Source organism: Muntiacus reevesi, chromosome 3 (assembly GCF_963930625.1).
Source record: "Muntiacus reevesi chromosome 3, mMunRee1.1, whole genome shotgun sequence".
Classification (NCBI taxonomy): domain Eukaryota; kingdom Metazoa; phylum Chordata; class Mammalia; order Artiodactyla; family Cervidae; genus Muntiacus; species Muntiacus reevesi.
This window is the reverse complement of record NC_089251.1, coordinates 184,126,593-184,139,646: the sequence shown is the minus strand read 5'-3', so window position 1 is coordinate 184,139,646 and position 13,054 is coordinate 184,126,593. Positions and strand designations below refer to the sequence as shown.

The window sequence follows — 13,054 nt, the reverse complement described above, 5'->3', positions numbered from 1 at the left end:
TAGCAAACTAAGCCAAAATACTTAAAACAAGTATGCTTGAATTCACTGTATAGACTATACAATCCACTGGGATTACTGCAGAAGCCATTCTAAGTCAGAGATTTTAAATTATTCTGATAGAACACAAATGACGTGTAAGAAGTATAAGAGTGTTTTTCTAACATTAAAAGAATAGTGTCCCTGCACTTTCTTGAGAAGGCCTCCCAGGTGGCTCAGTGGTAAAGAATCCATCCATCTGCCAATGTAGGAGACTTGGGTTCGATCCCTGAATCGGGAAGATCGCCTGGAGGAGGAAATGGCAACCCACTCCAGTATTCTTGTTGGGAAAATCCATGGACAGAGGAGCCTGGCGGGCTACAGTCTATGGGGTTGCAAAGGGTTGGACATTATTGAGCAACTGAGCATGCACACACTTTCTTGAGAAGAGTGGGTTAGGAGACTTTGATAAATCAGAGAGTTCTACGGTATAAGTTGTTTTTTGTGAGGTGAGCAGACCTACTAAAACGTCTGGACATTCCTAGAAAGAAAAACTGAATGTTTCCCTTCTTATCTGGTTGGTAAGTGTTCTCAGCACTTGCAAGAGAACTGTCTGATCAGGAAGGCTATCTCACAGATCCACCTCATTGATTACCACTGCATACAGATCGAGAGATCCTGACCCTGGGTCTTCTTGAGAGCTATCTGAAAAGCAATCTACCTATCCCTCTAACAGTATAGGAGACCTAGTCTTAGAAAAATTAGCCAGTGTAATTCACCACAAATTCTAAGGGAATTCAAGCCACGATATGCTGTGCCTATAGTTAAAGGGGTTTCTAGAGCAGAATCTCTGAAGTGACGATTCAATCAGTTTATGAAGATCAAGCTTGCCCAACCTGGCTATCATAGTCTGGCTATGCTATGAACGTTTATCATAAGATGGATTGTTTTTCAAACAAGGATAATAAAGAATAGATATCGCTGTTTTTTTTTTTAAACTCAGCAATTGATGATATTGTAAAATAACTTCAGGGGTTTTCCAATCTATCCACTGCATAATTTATTATTAATGGAACTGTTTCATTTTCATTGTTAACTTTTACCCTGACAGTTGCTATGTATCAAGTAATGCTAAATTTAACCCAAATAAAAATAGAGATAATGAAGTACAGTCAAAAGAGCACTGATGTGGAAGTCAAGATATCTAGTTTCTAACATAATCACTTAAATAAGAAAATATAATATTGCAAAATATTAAGCATAACAAAATACTGTCTATTACTTCTGTAGACAGCAAGCTAGTACATGGGCAAGATTATTTTGTTCCAAAGTAGCTCTATCACCTTTTTATAGCTTAAATGAAAAAGACTTAGGCTTATTCAGGAATAATAAAGCTATACTACTGCCGGGGTTTCCTAGGTGGTGCTAGAGGTAAAGAATCTGCCTGCCAATGGGAGACAAGGATGCGGGTTCGATCTCTGGGTTGGGAAGATTCCCTGGAGGAGGATATGGCAACCCACTCCAGTATTCTTATCTGGAGAATCCCGTGGACGGAGGAGCCAGGTGGGCTACATTCCATATGAGGTCGCAAAGGGTCAGACATGACTGAAACAGTTTAGCATACACACACATGCATATAACTGCTAAAGAATTACAGAATTTCATTCTAGACATAATTAGCAGTTGGTTATTATGTTTAAATTTCCTTCGATTGTTACCCTACCACTATGCTTACATAAAAGCATACATAAAACGTGCACTTCTAGTATACAAGATGACATTATTAAGGTGATCTAAAACATAAGTATACCAGTCAGACTGGTGCTGTAGTTCAATTTCACTTTAACATTAGCAATGTAAATTTCAATATTGTTTGAATTTAGAATTCTCTCCCAAGTCATAAAATGGGAAGGGCTTGGAGAAAACAGAGGCCCATGCCACGCCTGGAGAAGTGTCACCTTTCAGACACTGAAGATGCCCCAGTGTGAGAGTCAGCACTCGTGAACCTCCCCAGGACTGGTCCTCACTGCAGTAGAACACTCTTCTACATACAGTAGACAGACAGGATGGAGAAGATGGACACAGTTGAAAAACAGGGGTCTGCAGGGTACTATATCCAGGAGGCACCAGGAACAGGGGATGGAGAGGAACAGCATCGGGGTGAGTGCTATCACCTGCTCTCTTTATTCTATTTATCTTCCATTGTTTCAGGTTCTCCACATAAGCATATGAATGAGGGCTGCAAATGGCTCTATCATTCAGAATTTTCATGGAATTTTGCTGGTCTGAATTGCAGGGTATCTCAGAGGAGAAGAAAAATGTGCAAGGGCTCTGGGACTCTTGCATGGAGGGTTATCAACACCCTCAGAGATAAAAGCACAGTTACTCTCTGTAAGTAAGACAAAAACATGATAGTCCTAAGAGTTCTCTCATGTTTGCTTTTCAGCCCTTGTATGTGTGTGTGTGGATCACAATAAACTGTGGAAAATTCTGAAAGAGATGGGAATACCAGACCACCTGACCCACCTCTTGAGAAACCTGTATGCAGATTAGGAAGTAACAGTTAGAACTGGACATGGAACAACAGACTGGTTCCAAATAGGAAAAGGAGTACGTCAAGGCTGTATATTGTCACCCTGCTTATTTAACTTATATACAGAGTACATCATGAGAAACGCTGGGCTGGAAGAAGCACAAGCTGGAATCAAGATTCCTGGGAGAATTATCAATAGCCTCAGAAATGCAGACGACACCACCCTTATGGCAGAAAGTGAAGAGGAACTAAAATGCCTCTTGATGAAAGTGAAGGAGGAGAGTGAAAAAGTTGGCTTAAAGGTCAACATTCAGAAAACTAAGATCATGGCATATGGTCCCATCACTTCAAGGGAAATAGATGGGGAGACAGTGCAAAACAGTGTCAGACTTTATTTTTGGGGGCTCGAAAATCACTGCAGATGGTGATTGCAGCCATGAAATTAAAAGACGCTTACTCCTTGGAAGGAAAGTTATGACCAACCTAGATATCATATTTAAAAGCAGAGACATTATTTTGCCAACAAAGGTCCGTCTGGTCAAGGCTATGGTTTTTCCAGTGGTCATGTATGGATGTGAGAGTTGGAAGGTGAAGAAAGCTGAGGGCCAAAGAATTGATGCCTTTGAACTGTGGTGTTGGAGAAGACTCTTGAGAGTCCCTTGGACTGCAAGGAGATCCAACCAGTCCATCCTAAAGGAGATCAGTCCTGGGTGTTCAGTGGAAGGACTGATGTTGAAGCTGAAACTCCAATACTTTGGCCACCTCATGCGAAGAGCTGACTCACTAGAAAAGACCCTGATGTTGGGAGGGATTGGGGGCAGGAGGAGAAGGGGATGACAAGAGGATGAGATGGCTGGATGGCATCTCATGGACTCGATGGACATGGGTTTGGGTGGACTCCGGGAGTTGGTGATGGACATAGAGGCCTGGCGTGCTGCGATTCATGGAGTTGCAAAGAGTCAGACACGACTGAGCGACTGAACTGAACTGAACTGAACCAAAGGGATTCTTAAAGCTGTTTTTAACATTAAGGAACAGCTTATAGACTCTAGACCCTCTATTCCTCACCACTAATCACGTAACATGCCTGCTTTCTCTCTCTTTCTCTCTCTCTCTCTCACACACACACATAGACACCTTTCCTTCAGTAAAACTTTAAATAGTTCACTTTAAAAAAAGTTAGCCACAAGAGAAATTTTGTAAAAATTACCTCCAGGGAGTCACCTTCACAATCTCCTTCCTCTGTGTTTTTCCCCTTCTCTTCAGTAATGGTGTTCACCATTTCAAAAAACCTACAAAGAAAATAGGTATGTAGTCACTCATATTAGCTAACATATTAAATATATGCAAGCACATTTTAAAGTGACTTTAGAGCAAAAACTGGGACCTAGAGGAGTCAGGCAATAAAGTATGAGCTTCAGTACGAAAAATAAGGTTTTCCAAAAAGAAAACACAGGTTGGTATAATTTGACAGAAATTTCAGAGAATGTCTAACACTTCAGATAATAGTAACATGATATGTTACACAATCAGAATGGTAAGGCTAGACAAGGACAGAGAAATGTAAATGTGGACTTGTGTATAAGACCAAGATTGGGAGTATTTACATGATTTGGGACAAACTCAAGAATGAGACTCATTCTTTAAGTGGGGAATGCATGAAGATGACTTGTAAAGTGCTCAAGGCAGGGCACTCCTCATTAAATATTAACTATTATTTTGCTGCTATTATTATTTTAAATGGGACATAACAGAAACGTCCACCTTCTGAAGTAGTGTCTCTAACTCCTGAGCTGACTCTTTGACACAGTGTTGGCCACTACATTTGATCTCAGTTCCTGAAACTTCTGCCTGAGCACCTCAGTATCCATGTGGCGTCCTCTATACACAGTCTGCAAAATACTGATGTGAACCAGGAATGGCTAACTTTTACGTTTGTGAAAGAAGCCACCTCTCTTTTGGTGATAAACATTTTCTTCAGTAACTTCTTGTTTTGTTTTCTGGAGATCATTGCAGAGCTTAAAAAAAAAAAATTATGGCAAGAAATGGATTTTCCCTCTGCGCACTAGCTAAGTCTGCCCCTCCAGAGGGGATGCTAATGGTTTCTCGTCCAGACATGGAGTAAGGGAGGCACTCTGAACAGGGGCTGATGATCTCATGGGGAGGTCATGCTGTCAGCCCAAGGAAAGAACAGGCTACTGTGTGGCAAGAAAAGCTTCCTACCACAACTCAGAACTTTTCTGTTATTTCTATACCTATGAAAGCATAGAAAACAAATGTACTGGCCTCTGCCCCAGGTCCTGGGCACAGAGATCCTAAAATCCTTGTTATTTTCTGAGTGATAAGAATACGAGGAGCATTTTGTATTCTAATGTTTGTCTGAGACCTCGTCCCTGATACAGGGCTCCTAAAACCTTCGTAAGTTCCTAACTGATAGAGAACCAGGAGCGTCTTGTGTTCCAATGAGGCGATTCTAGGCAGGCTTCTGGATGACTCCTGATTGGGAACTGATCTCCATAAATACCAAAACATGATTAAAAGCCTGGAATTTTCAATCTTACCTCCCACCCTTCAGAGATGGGAGAGAGGCTGGAAGTAGAGTTAGTACCTGTTCATGCCTACTTGAGGAATGGGGCTTCCCAGGCGGTTCAGTGGTAAAGAATCTCCTTGTCAATGCAGGAGACACGGGTTTGACCCTAGGTGGGGAAGATCCCCTGGAGGAAATGGCAACCCACTCCAGTACTCTTGTCTGGAAAATCCCATGGACAGAGGAGCCTGGCAGGCTACAGTCCATGGGTTGCAAAGAGTTGGACACAACTGAGCAACTGACCACATGCACCCGTGAGGAAGCATCTACAAAATACCAATAGTAAGGGATTCAGAGAGCTTCCAGGTTGGTGCAAACATTCACACAGGGAGGGTGACTCACCCCAACTCCACAGGAACAGAAGCTCCTGCACTCAGGACCCTCCCAAACCTTCACTTCAGCTGGCTGTTCATCTGTATTATGTCCTTTAATGATCTGGTAAACATTAAGTGTTTTCCTGAGTTCTGGGAGCCTCTCTAGCAAATTAATCAAACCCAAGAAGGGTGTCACCAGGACCTCTGAGCTACAACTGGTCTGTCTAAAACACAGGTGATAACCTAGGCTTGCAACTGGCACCTGAAGTCGAGGGAAGAAACAGTCTTACGGGACTGAGCCCTTAGCCTGTGGGATCTCTCTGCCTCCAGGTAGACAGAGTTCAGTGGCAGGTGTCACACAGAATTGTTGTGGGGGAAAATCTCCACACATTTGGGGACAAGAAATATCAGAAATGAGGTGTTTTGTGAGGAATAAAGGAGAGACACAGAAAAGAAACACAGTAGGGAAGAATTGGGGTTTTCCCTACATAGGAAGGAAAACAATTTCTTTCTTATACAGTGCTTTTTTTTTTTAATCCATCCATCCAACAAATACTCATCGAGTGTCTAATGGAATAAAACACTGTTCTGGCCTTTGGAAACATGACAATGAGCAAAACAGGTAATGCCCATTTTGTTTTGTTTTTTAATACATGCGCTGAAGGACAAAGGACTCAGTGCCCAAGAGAACAACACCCAGGGACCTTATTTAATTAATTAATTTTACATTTTGGCTGTGCAGCATGTGGGATCTTAGTTCCCTGACCAGGGGTCGAACTCACGCCCCCTATGGTGGAAGTGCAGAGTCTTAACCACTGGACCACCAGGGGGGTCCCCGACAATGTCCATTTTGGAGTTGGGAGCCTCTCTCTGGAGTTTGCTTGTGACGCTAAGTTCTTCACTCTTCCTTTCTGTATGACTTCCTCCAAGAAATACATACATTTCTTGGAGGTTAATGACATGGGAAAAAAAGATCCCAAACCTGATCAGAATGACAGTATGCTCTGATGAAGATGACATATCTTGATGAGTTAAAGACACAAGTAAATTTAACCAAAAGGAAGAAGAACGTGAAAGACCTAAACAAATTCTAAAGATCTGGGGTGAAGATTTCCATCAGCTACTCACGCAAAATTTTCTAACATGAACAATTCTAAGTAGAAAACAACACTTCTGGTAGGATGGGAGCACAGGTAATTTTTAGACGCTTGGATTCTGCAGTTGCATGTGCCTTGTTCAAATCCCAAATTTTATGCTTTTTGGCTACACATGATTATAGGCTAGTTAAACTCTCCAGTTCAGGTCAGTTGCTCAGTCATATTTGACTCTTTGTAATCCCATGTACTGCAGCATGCCAGGCTTCCCTGTCCATCACCAACTCCTGGAGCTTGCTCAAACTCATGTCCATCAGGTCGGTGATGCCATCCAACCATCTCATTCTCTGTTGTCCCCTTAGCCTCCTGCCTTCAATCTTTCCCAGTATCAGGGTCTTTTCTAATGAGTCAGGTAGCCAAATTATTGGAGCTTCATCTTCAGCGTCAGTCCTTCCAATGAATATTCAGGACTGGTTTCCTTGAGGGTTGACTGGTTTGATCTCCTTGCAGTCTAAGAGACTCTCAAGAGTCTTCTCTAACACCACAGTTCAAAAGCATAAACTCTCCAAGACTCTACTTTTTTCTTTAACTCTTTTCAACAAAACTATTAATATTACCTACCTAATAAAGTTTATTTGAAGATTAAAATAGATATAGGCCTATAAGGTTTATATAAGTGTTAGTCGCTCAGTCGTGCCCGACTCTTTGCAACCCCATGGACTGCAGCCCACCAGACTCCTCTGTCCATGAGATTTTCCAAGCAAGGATACTGGAGTGGGTTGCCATTTCCTTCTCCAGGGGATCTTCCTGACCCACGGATCAAACCCGGGTCTCCTGCACTGCAGGCAGATTCTTTACTGACTGAGCTACAAGGGAAGCCCATAAGATTTATATAGTACTCCATAAATCTTAGTTATAATTATCATTGAAATAAATGAATAGCCTTGAGAATTCAAGTAAGTAGAAAAGTCAGCCATACATGTGCTAGTAATTTTTTTCTTATTTCCAAGTCTTTTTTACTATACGTTTTACAATAGTAAAGATAAAACTTTAGCTAAGAATCATAAACTAAGCATACATATTTTTGGTACCAAGATAAAAAGATTTGAGCGTATATTGTAGCTAGTATATCAATCATTTATAATGGGGTCAAACAGTGATTATTTGAATAAGAACAACTCCCAACAAAATTTTCAGTCCAAGCTGGCTTTTCCTGCACTTTGGTGTCCCCACTGTAACTCACTTCTATTTGTTGTTTAGTTGCTGAGTCACATTCAGCTCTTTGCGCCGCCATGGACTGTAGCCAGTCAGGCTCCTCTGTCCATGGGATTTCCCCGGCAAGGATACTGGAGTGGGTTGCCATTTCCTTCTCCAGGGCATCCTCCTGACCCAGGTATCAAACCCACATCTCCTGTCTGCCAGGTAGATCCTGCACTGCTGAGCCACCTTGGAAGACCCACTCATTTCTACAGGTCCCCACAATTAGGAACCGGGAAGAACTTAATTATTAGCCCAAGAGACATATACCCAAGGAGGTTAACACAAACATACAAAGCAGTTCATGGATTTATGGATTATCTTTTATTGGTGTAAATCAGATCACTGGTTTTTAACTCAATTTGGTCCTCCACCTAAAAATCCAATATAATTAGTCCAGGGTACAGCTCAAGCACTTTCTAGTGCCCACCCGTTGACTCTAATATGAACCAGAGTTAGGAGTCACTGTTGTAGATAATGGTGAGAATTTCATTCAAGAATGAAAATTTTGGTAATCATAGAATACATGAGCTCTTTAAAAATGAGACCTAAGACTTGGCAATTAACTGGTAAATTTGGTTCAAGTTTTGTCTGTGGAAAAGTAAGTTATGACTAAGAAAAAGGTTGATTTATTAAAGAGAGGTCCCAAATTTCTCAGTTAAACAAGTCACATAATTATAAAATACCAACCCAAATGAAATATTTATATAAGCACATGGCCATGAATTCTCTACAGGAGCTACATGCTCATTCACTAATTAAAAATAATGATCAGGTAAGAACAGTCCTTTTCACGCATCAACAATGACTAATACGTACTTTTTACAGTGAAGTTCTGTACAGAAATAGATTTGGAAATCATCAGAATTGTGAAGCACATACAGAAAACAGCATCGTTCTTCAAATTTAGAAATACTGAAACAAACAAAAGAGAATTATTCACAGTAATCTCAATACCTTCCATGAATTGTGATGAAAAAGGAAAGCTTTTCTATTCAGTCCCAAGTATGATATCAATGCTGTTTATACCAAAATGTTATAAATAGCACTTCAAAAGTGACATTCCCTGTACCACAGTGCTAAAATAATTTAATATTCTGAGAATTGTCTTCCTACTCGTATCTACAGAGAAGGCTGCTCAGGGTGCTGCAGGCACATAACCTACATGTCCCACAACTTAGTGAGGGGACCAGGTCTTGCCTGTTGTAGCGTTAAATTGTGCACTGGGAAGAAAAACACACATATCAACTGGCTTACGAACCCTGATGATTCTGGTTCTATAAGATCCGTTGAACAATAAAATTCTTCCAAGGCTAGGAAGGCAATGTGTGGAGGCAGTAAGAGCAGCTCATTACTGTAGACAGTATAGAGGAGTGAAGAAAAATGAAATAGCACTTGGTCTGGACTCAGCAAGTTGTTTAGTTTACAGCAATTGAAACAATTTTGAGTTTACAGTCAGGCCATGCTCCTTTATGCCAAGGGTTGGCAAATATTTTCTGTAATGAGCCAGAGAGTAAATATATCAAGGTTTGCAGGCCAAACTACTCAGTTTTGCTGTTGGAGCAGCCTTAGGCAATACACAATGAATGGATATGGCTGAGTTCCAATAAAACTTTATTTACAAAAACAGGCAGCAGGTCATATTTGGTCTGTGGGCTATTGTTCTCCAATCCCTATTTTATGCCTTTGCATCTGCTGTTCCTTCCATTTGGAATGCACATCATTTTTCACTCCTTGCAGCAATTCTATTCATCATTTAAGGCCCAGCTTAGACCTTACTCCATCTTACTTTGCTGCTTCTACGTGAAACAGAAAGATTTCCTCTTGTCTCTCTGGTCTTTGAACATACTTCTGCTAATTTCACACTGTACTGTCATTAGTTATTAAATGTCTATTGCTCTGCTGGGTTGTGAGTGCTTCAAGGGAAGAGTTCAGGCCTTAGTCATTTTTGTATCCTTAGCAGAACAGGACTCAACATTTGACAAATAGCTGGCGTTCAATAAATGCCAAATGAGCTGATGCAAGATAAACTGCTGACAGCTGGATTTTTTTCTATAGTTTGTCTTCTATTTATAGAGGAGGAGGCCAAGAAAAGTTAGATCTCTTTGAAGCCACGCACTGGAACTCAAGTTTCTCAACACACAAGTCGGCAGGAGCCACAAATAATCATTCCAAGTTGATACCGTCAGTCACAACAAAGGTTGTGGAGTGATGCCATATCTCGTTAGAGAAAATTAACTCATTGGAAAATAATTATGACAAAGAGAAATTTATATTTACCATACTTTCCTAGATGGATGGCTTAAAAAAGGCAGCAATAAACAGTGTCTTGCTAATGACTGGTCTTAAAAATTAAATATTAGGAGAGTAATGCTTTATCTGAGAAGGCATGGACTGGAAAAATATATAATGAGTCAGTCTGGCCTGTCTCTGTTCACATCATTCACAAGGTAACAGGTGGTTTTGCCAGGCAAACTCCAATTATCAGTGACTCAGACAACTCCACCAGTTCATGCTCCAACAAAACCAATTACCATTATGCCAAAAGCAACAAAGTATTGCATAACTGGTCTGCAGGAATCTGGCTTTTCTCATTTTTATTTATATGGGACAAACAGAAGTAAATGCAACTAATTTGGTTTGAAATGGGCAAGAGTTGGTTTCTCATAAACTTCTGTAAACACTTAACCAGAGGCTCTTGACTCTGAAAAAGTCTCATTTCTAAATGCCAGGCATGGGCATTAAGATGGCAACGTCCAAATTGAAGGAAGCCACTGTAACCTCAAGAACATGTGATGAACAAACATCTCAGGAAAAGTCATTTAAAAATGAATCCCTATAATCTCACCATGGTAGTCTTAGCTAGAGGACCCAATCCAGTAGATGGTACATGTGTTTTCAATACATCTAAAGAGAGGGTAGTTCCTGGTATATCAAAAAACCCCAGAAAAATCATCCTCTAACATAAACCATCAGCTCCCCCAGCTGGAGGGGACCTCCAACAGCTCACTTCTCTCCTTACCTTGACTCTGGTCCACAATCACACTTATCTCTCAGTCACCGTATTTTAAGTAGGTGACAAGTACAGAGTCCATGAAGCTTTTGCTGCAAATCTTTTTGTAACGAAGATAGTGAGTCTGAAGAAGGCTGAGCATTTTCATCAACTGGAGGGTGCTTGAAGTTCTTTGCATTTTTAAATCATGACTATAAGTCCTATTCAAGACATTCAGGCTCTAGAAAAATGTTTTCTAAGTAAACAAAACTAAGAAGACTTACCTCACACCCCTGACAGAAGAAGCACTAAAATTCCACTCATGTATACCTTTCTAGAACACAAGGACAGAACAACAACAACAAAGGTTGAGTCATCCAAATGGAAATAACATAATAGTAATTTAATTATTAATAATATACTCAGAGTAATTTTTCCTAGCCCATAATTCTGCAAGGACAAACTATCTAGATGGAAACTGTAGTTCATTTTCAAGGCACAAGGGTGATGTTTACTGTACTTAATAGTTTCTGTACTCCAATAAAACAGCTTCCAAGAGAATCTAGGAGAATTAGTCTCATTAAATTCTAAAACTTGACTTTTAGCAGATTAACCTATTAACTTGTGCCTTTACTCTTTAGAGTAAAAAACCCCTGATCAAAATAATTTAACTACTACAGTTAAGTGATATTTCTTTTCCGAGAAAGAAAAACATTAACTTGAACAAAATCTCTGCAAGGTTTTAAAGATAATTACTTCTGAATTATCTTTAGTTATACTTTCTAACTAAAATGGTGCTTTTATTTCTTCAGAAAATAGCACAGCAAGTAGGTATGTGTATGTGTGGTTAGTCGCTCAGCCATGTCTGACTCTGCAGCCCCATGGACTTAGCCCGCCAGGCCCCTCTGTCCATGGAATTCTCCAGGCCAGAACAGTGGAGTGGGTAGCCATGCCTTCCTCCAGGAGATCTTCCCAACCCAGGGATCGAACCCAGGTCTCCCACATTGCAGGCGGGTTCTTTACAGTCTGAACCACCAGGGAAGCCCATGTATGTGTAAAGACACATGTATACAGTGTCCATCGTTGCTATAAAGTGTGACCTAACTTATGCAAAATTCAATATGCTAATAAAGTTTGAACATAAGAAATTTGATGACCATTTGATAAGCATGAATGATTTGCAGGGCCAAGATGAAAACTAAATGTGGGAATTTATTTCCTGAGTTTATTACTAAAGCTGAGTTAAAATCAGTATTAAATTCATATGTATCAAAATGAAATAAATGACAAGATAGACGGCATTCCCTATAAAGATATAAAATATAAGAATATTTTATATTTCCTATAAAAATATTATTGTCAACAATATAGAAGCAACAACATAAATATTTTTATGGAAATAAAGCAGTTGATATATGTGTCTAAATTTATCAAGTACTGTACTGTAGTCAATTCTGATTGCAATCCAATTCTGTAAATGTAAAAGAACCAGAGAAACAAGTTCTTACCCACCCACTTAAAATACTGCCGGAGGCTGAGGTCTTGGCTGGGCTAGTGAAGTGAGTAAGGAAGCCTGAGACTCTGAGGTGGTCCAGAACTTTCCTTTGGGCCAAAGCAACTTGAAGAGTCACAATTTATCTCCACAACACCTCGTCCTCTGCTGGGACCGTGCATCTTAAAAACAGATCCTCTCAAACTCAGAGCTGATGTACTAAAAAACTACTTTCAGTGCATATTAGTCGGGTAACGGGGATGTGACCTGAGTTAACACAGAGCAAATGTTGCTATGTGAGGTCCAGAGAGGAAGGGGACCACAGAAAGGTACTCCTGGAACTCCGCTTTCTTAACCAGTGTACAGAGGGACTTAAATTAAAATAGCAGCCTGCAGCTTCAGCTGGTAATTTGGAAAGTGGCTTCTAAATCCTGTTGGCCTCAGGTGACCTTCTAAAAATATGTGAGCCAAGAGCTGCAGCTGTTACCTGCACACTCCTTGCACACAATGCAGCCTTATCCTCAGAGGCTGCAACTGAGCTGCTTTCTGAGGCCAAGCCCGGATCACGAGGGGGGCGCTCAGCGCGGAGCCGGCTGAGCAGGGTGCCAACCTGCGATGGAACACAGCCACTGCCGAGCACCGACCAGGCAGCTCTGGTAACATCTATCCTCCATCAGCCCCGTTCTGGGAGCAGCCAAAGAGAGATTTCCCAGATTGCCCGGGCTGGTTCTGTAGGAAAGAAGTACAGCATTTCCAGAATGTTAGGTTCCTGGAAGGCCATGAGTGCTGCCAGGGAATGTTCCATTTCA

General features: G+C 40.8%; 1 protein-coding gene across 1 annotated transcript in view; it reads right to left on the bottom strand.

The window, feature by feature from the left end:
• The window catches only part of MAP3K5 (mitogen-activated protein kinase kinase kinase 5), a 213,220-nt gene that overhangs the window by 67,838 nt on the left and 132,328 nt on the right, over positions 1–13,054 (bottom strand). Inside the window, exons 12-14 of the mRNA XM_065931283.1 lie at positions 11,038–11,087; positions 8,581–8,676; positions 3,720–3,801 (exon numbers count right to left, since the gene is read on the bottom strand). Of these exons, the coding sequence (XP_065787355.1) occupies positions 3,720–3,801; positions 8,581–8,676; positions 11,038–11,087 (228 nt within the window). The remainder of the gene's footprint in view (positions 1–3,719; positions 3,802–8,580; positions 8,677–11,037; positions 11,088–13,054) is intronic.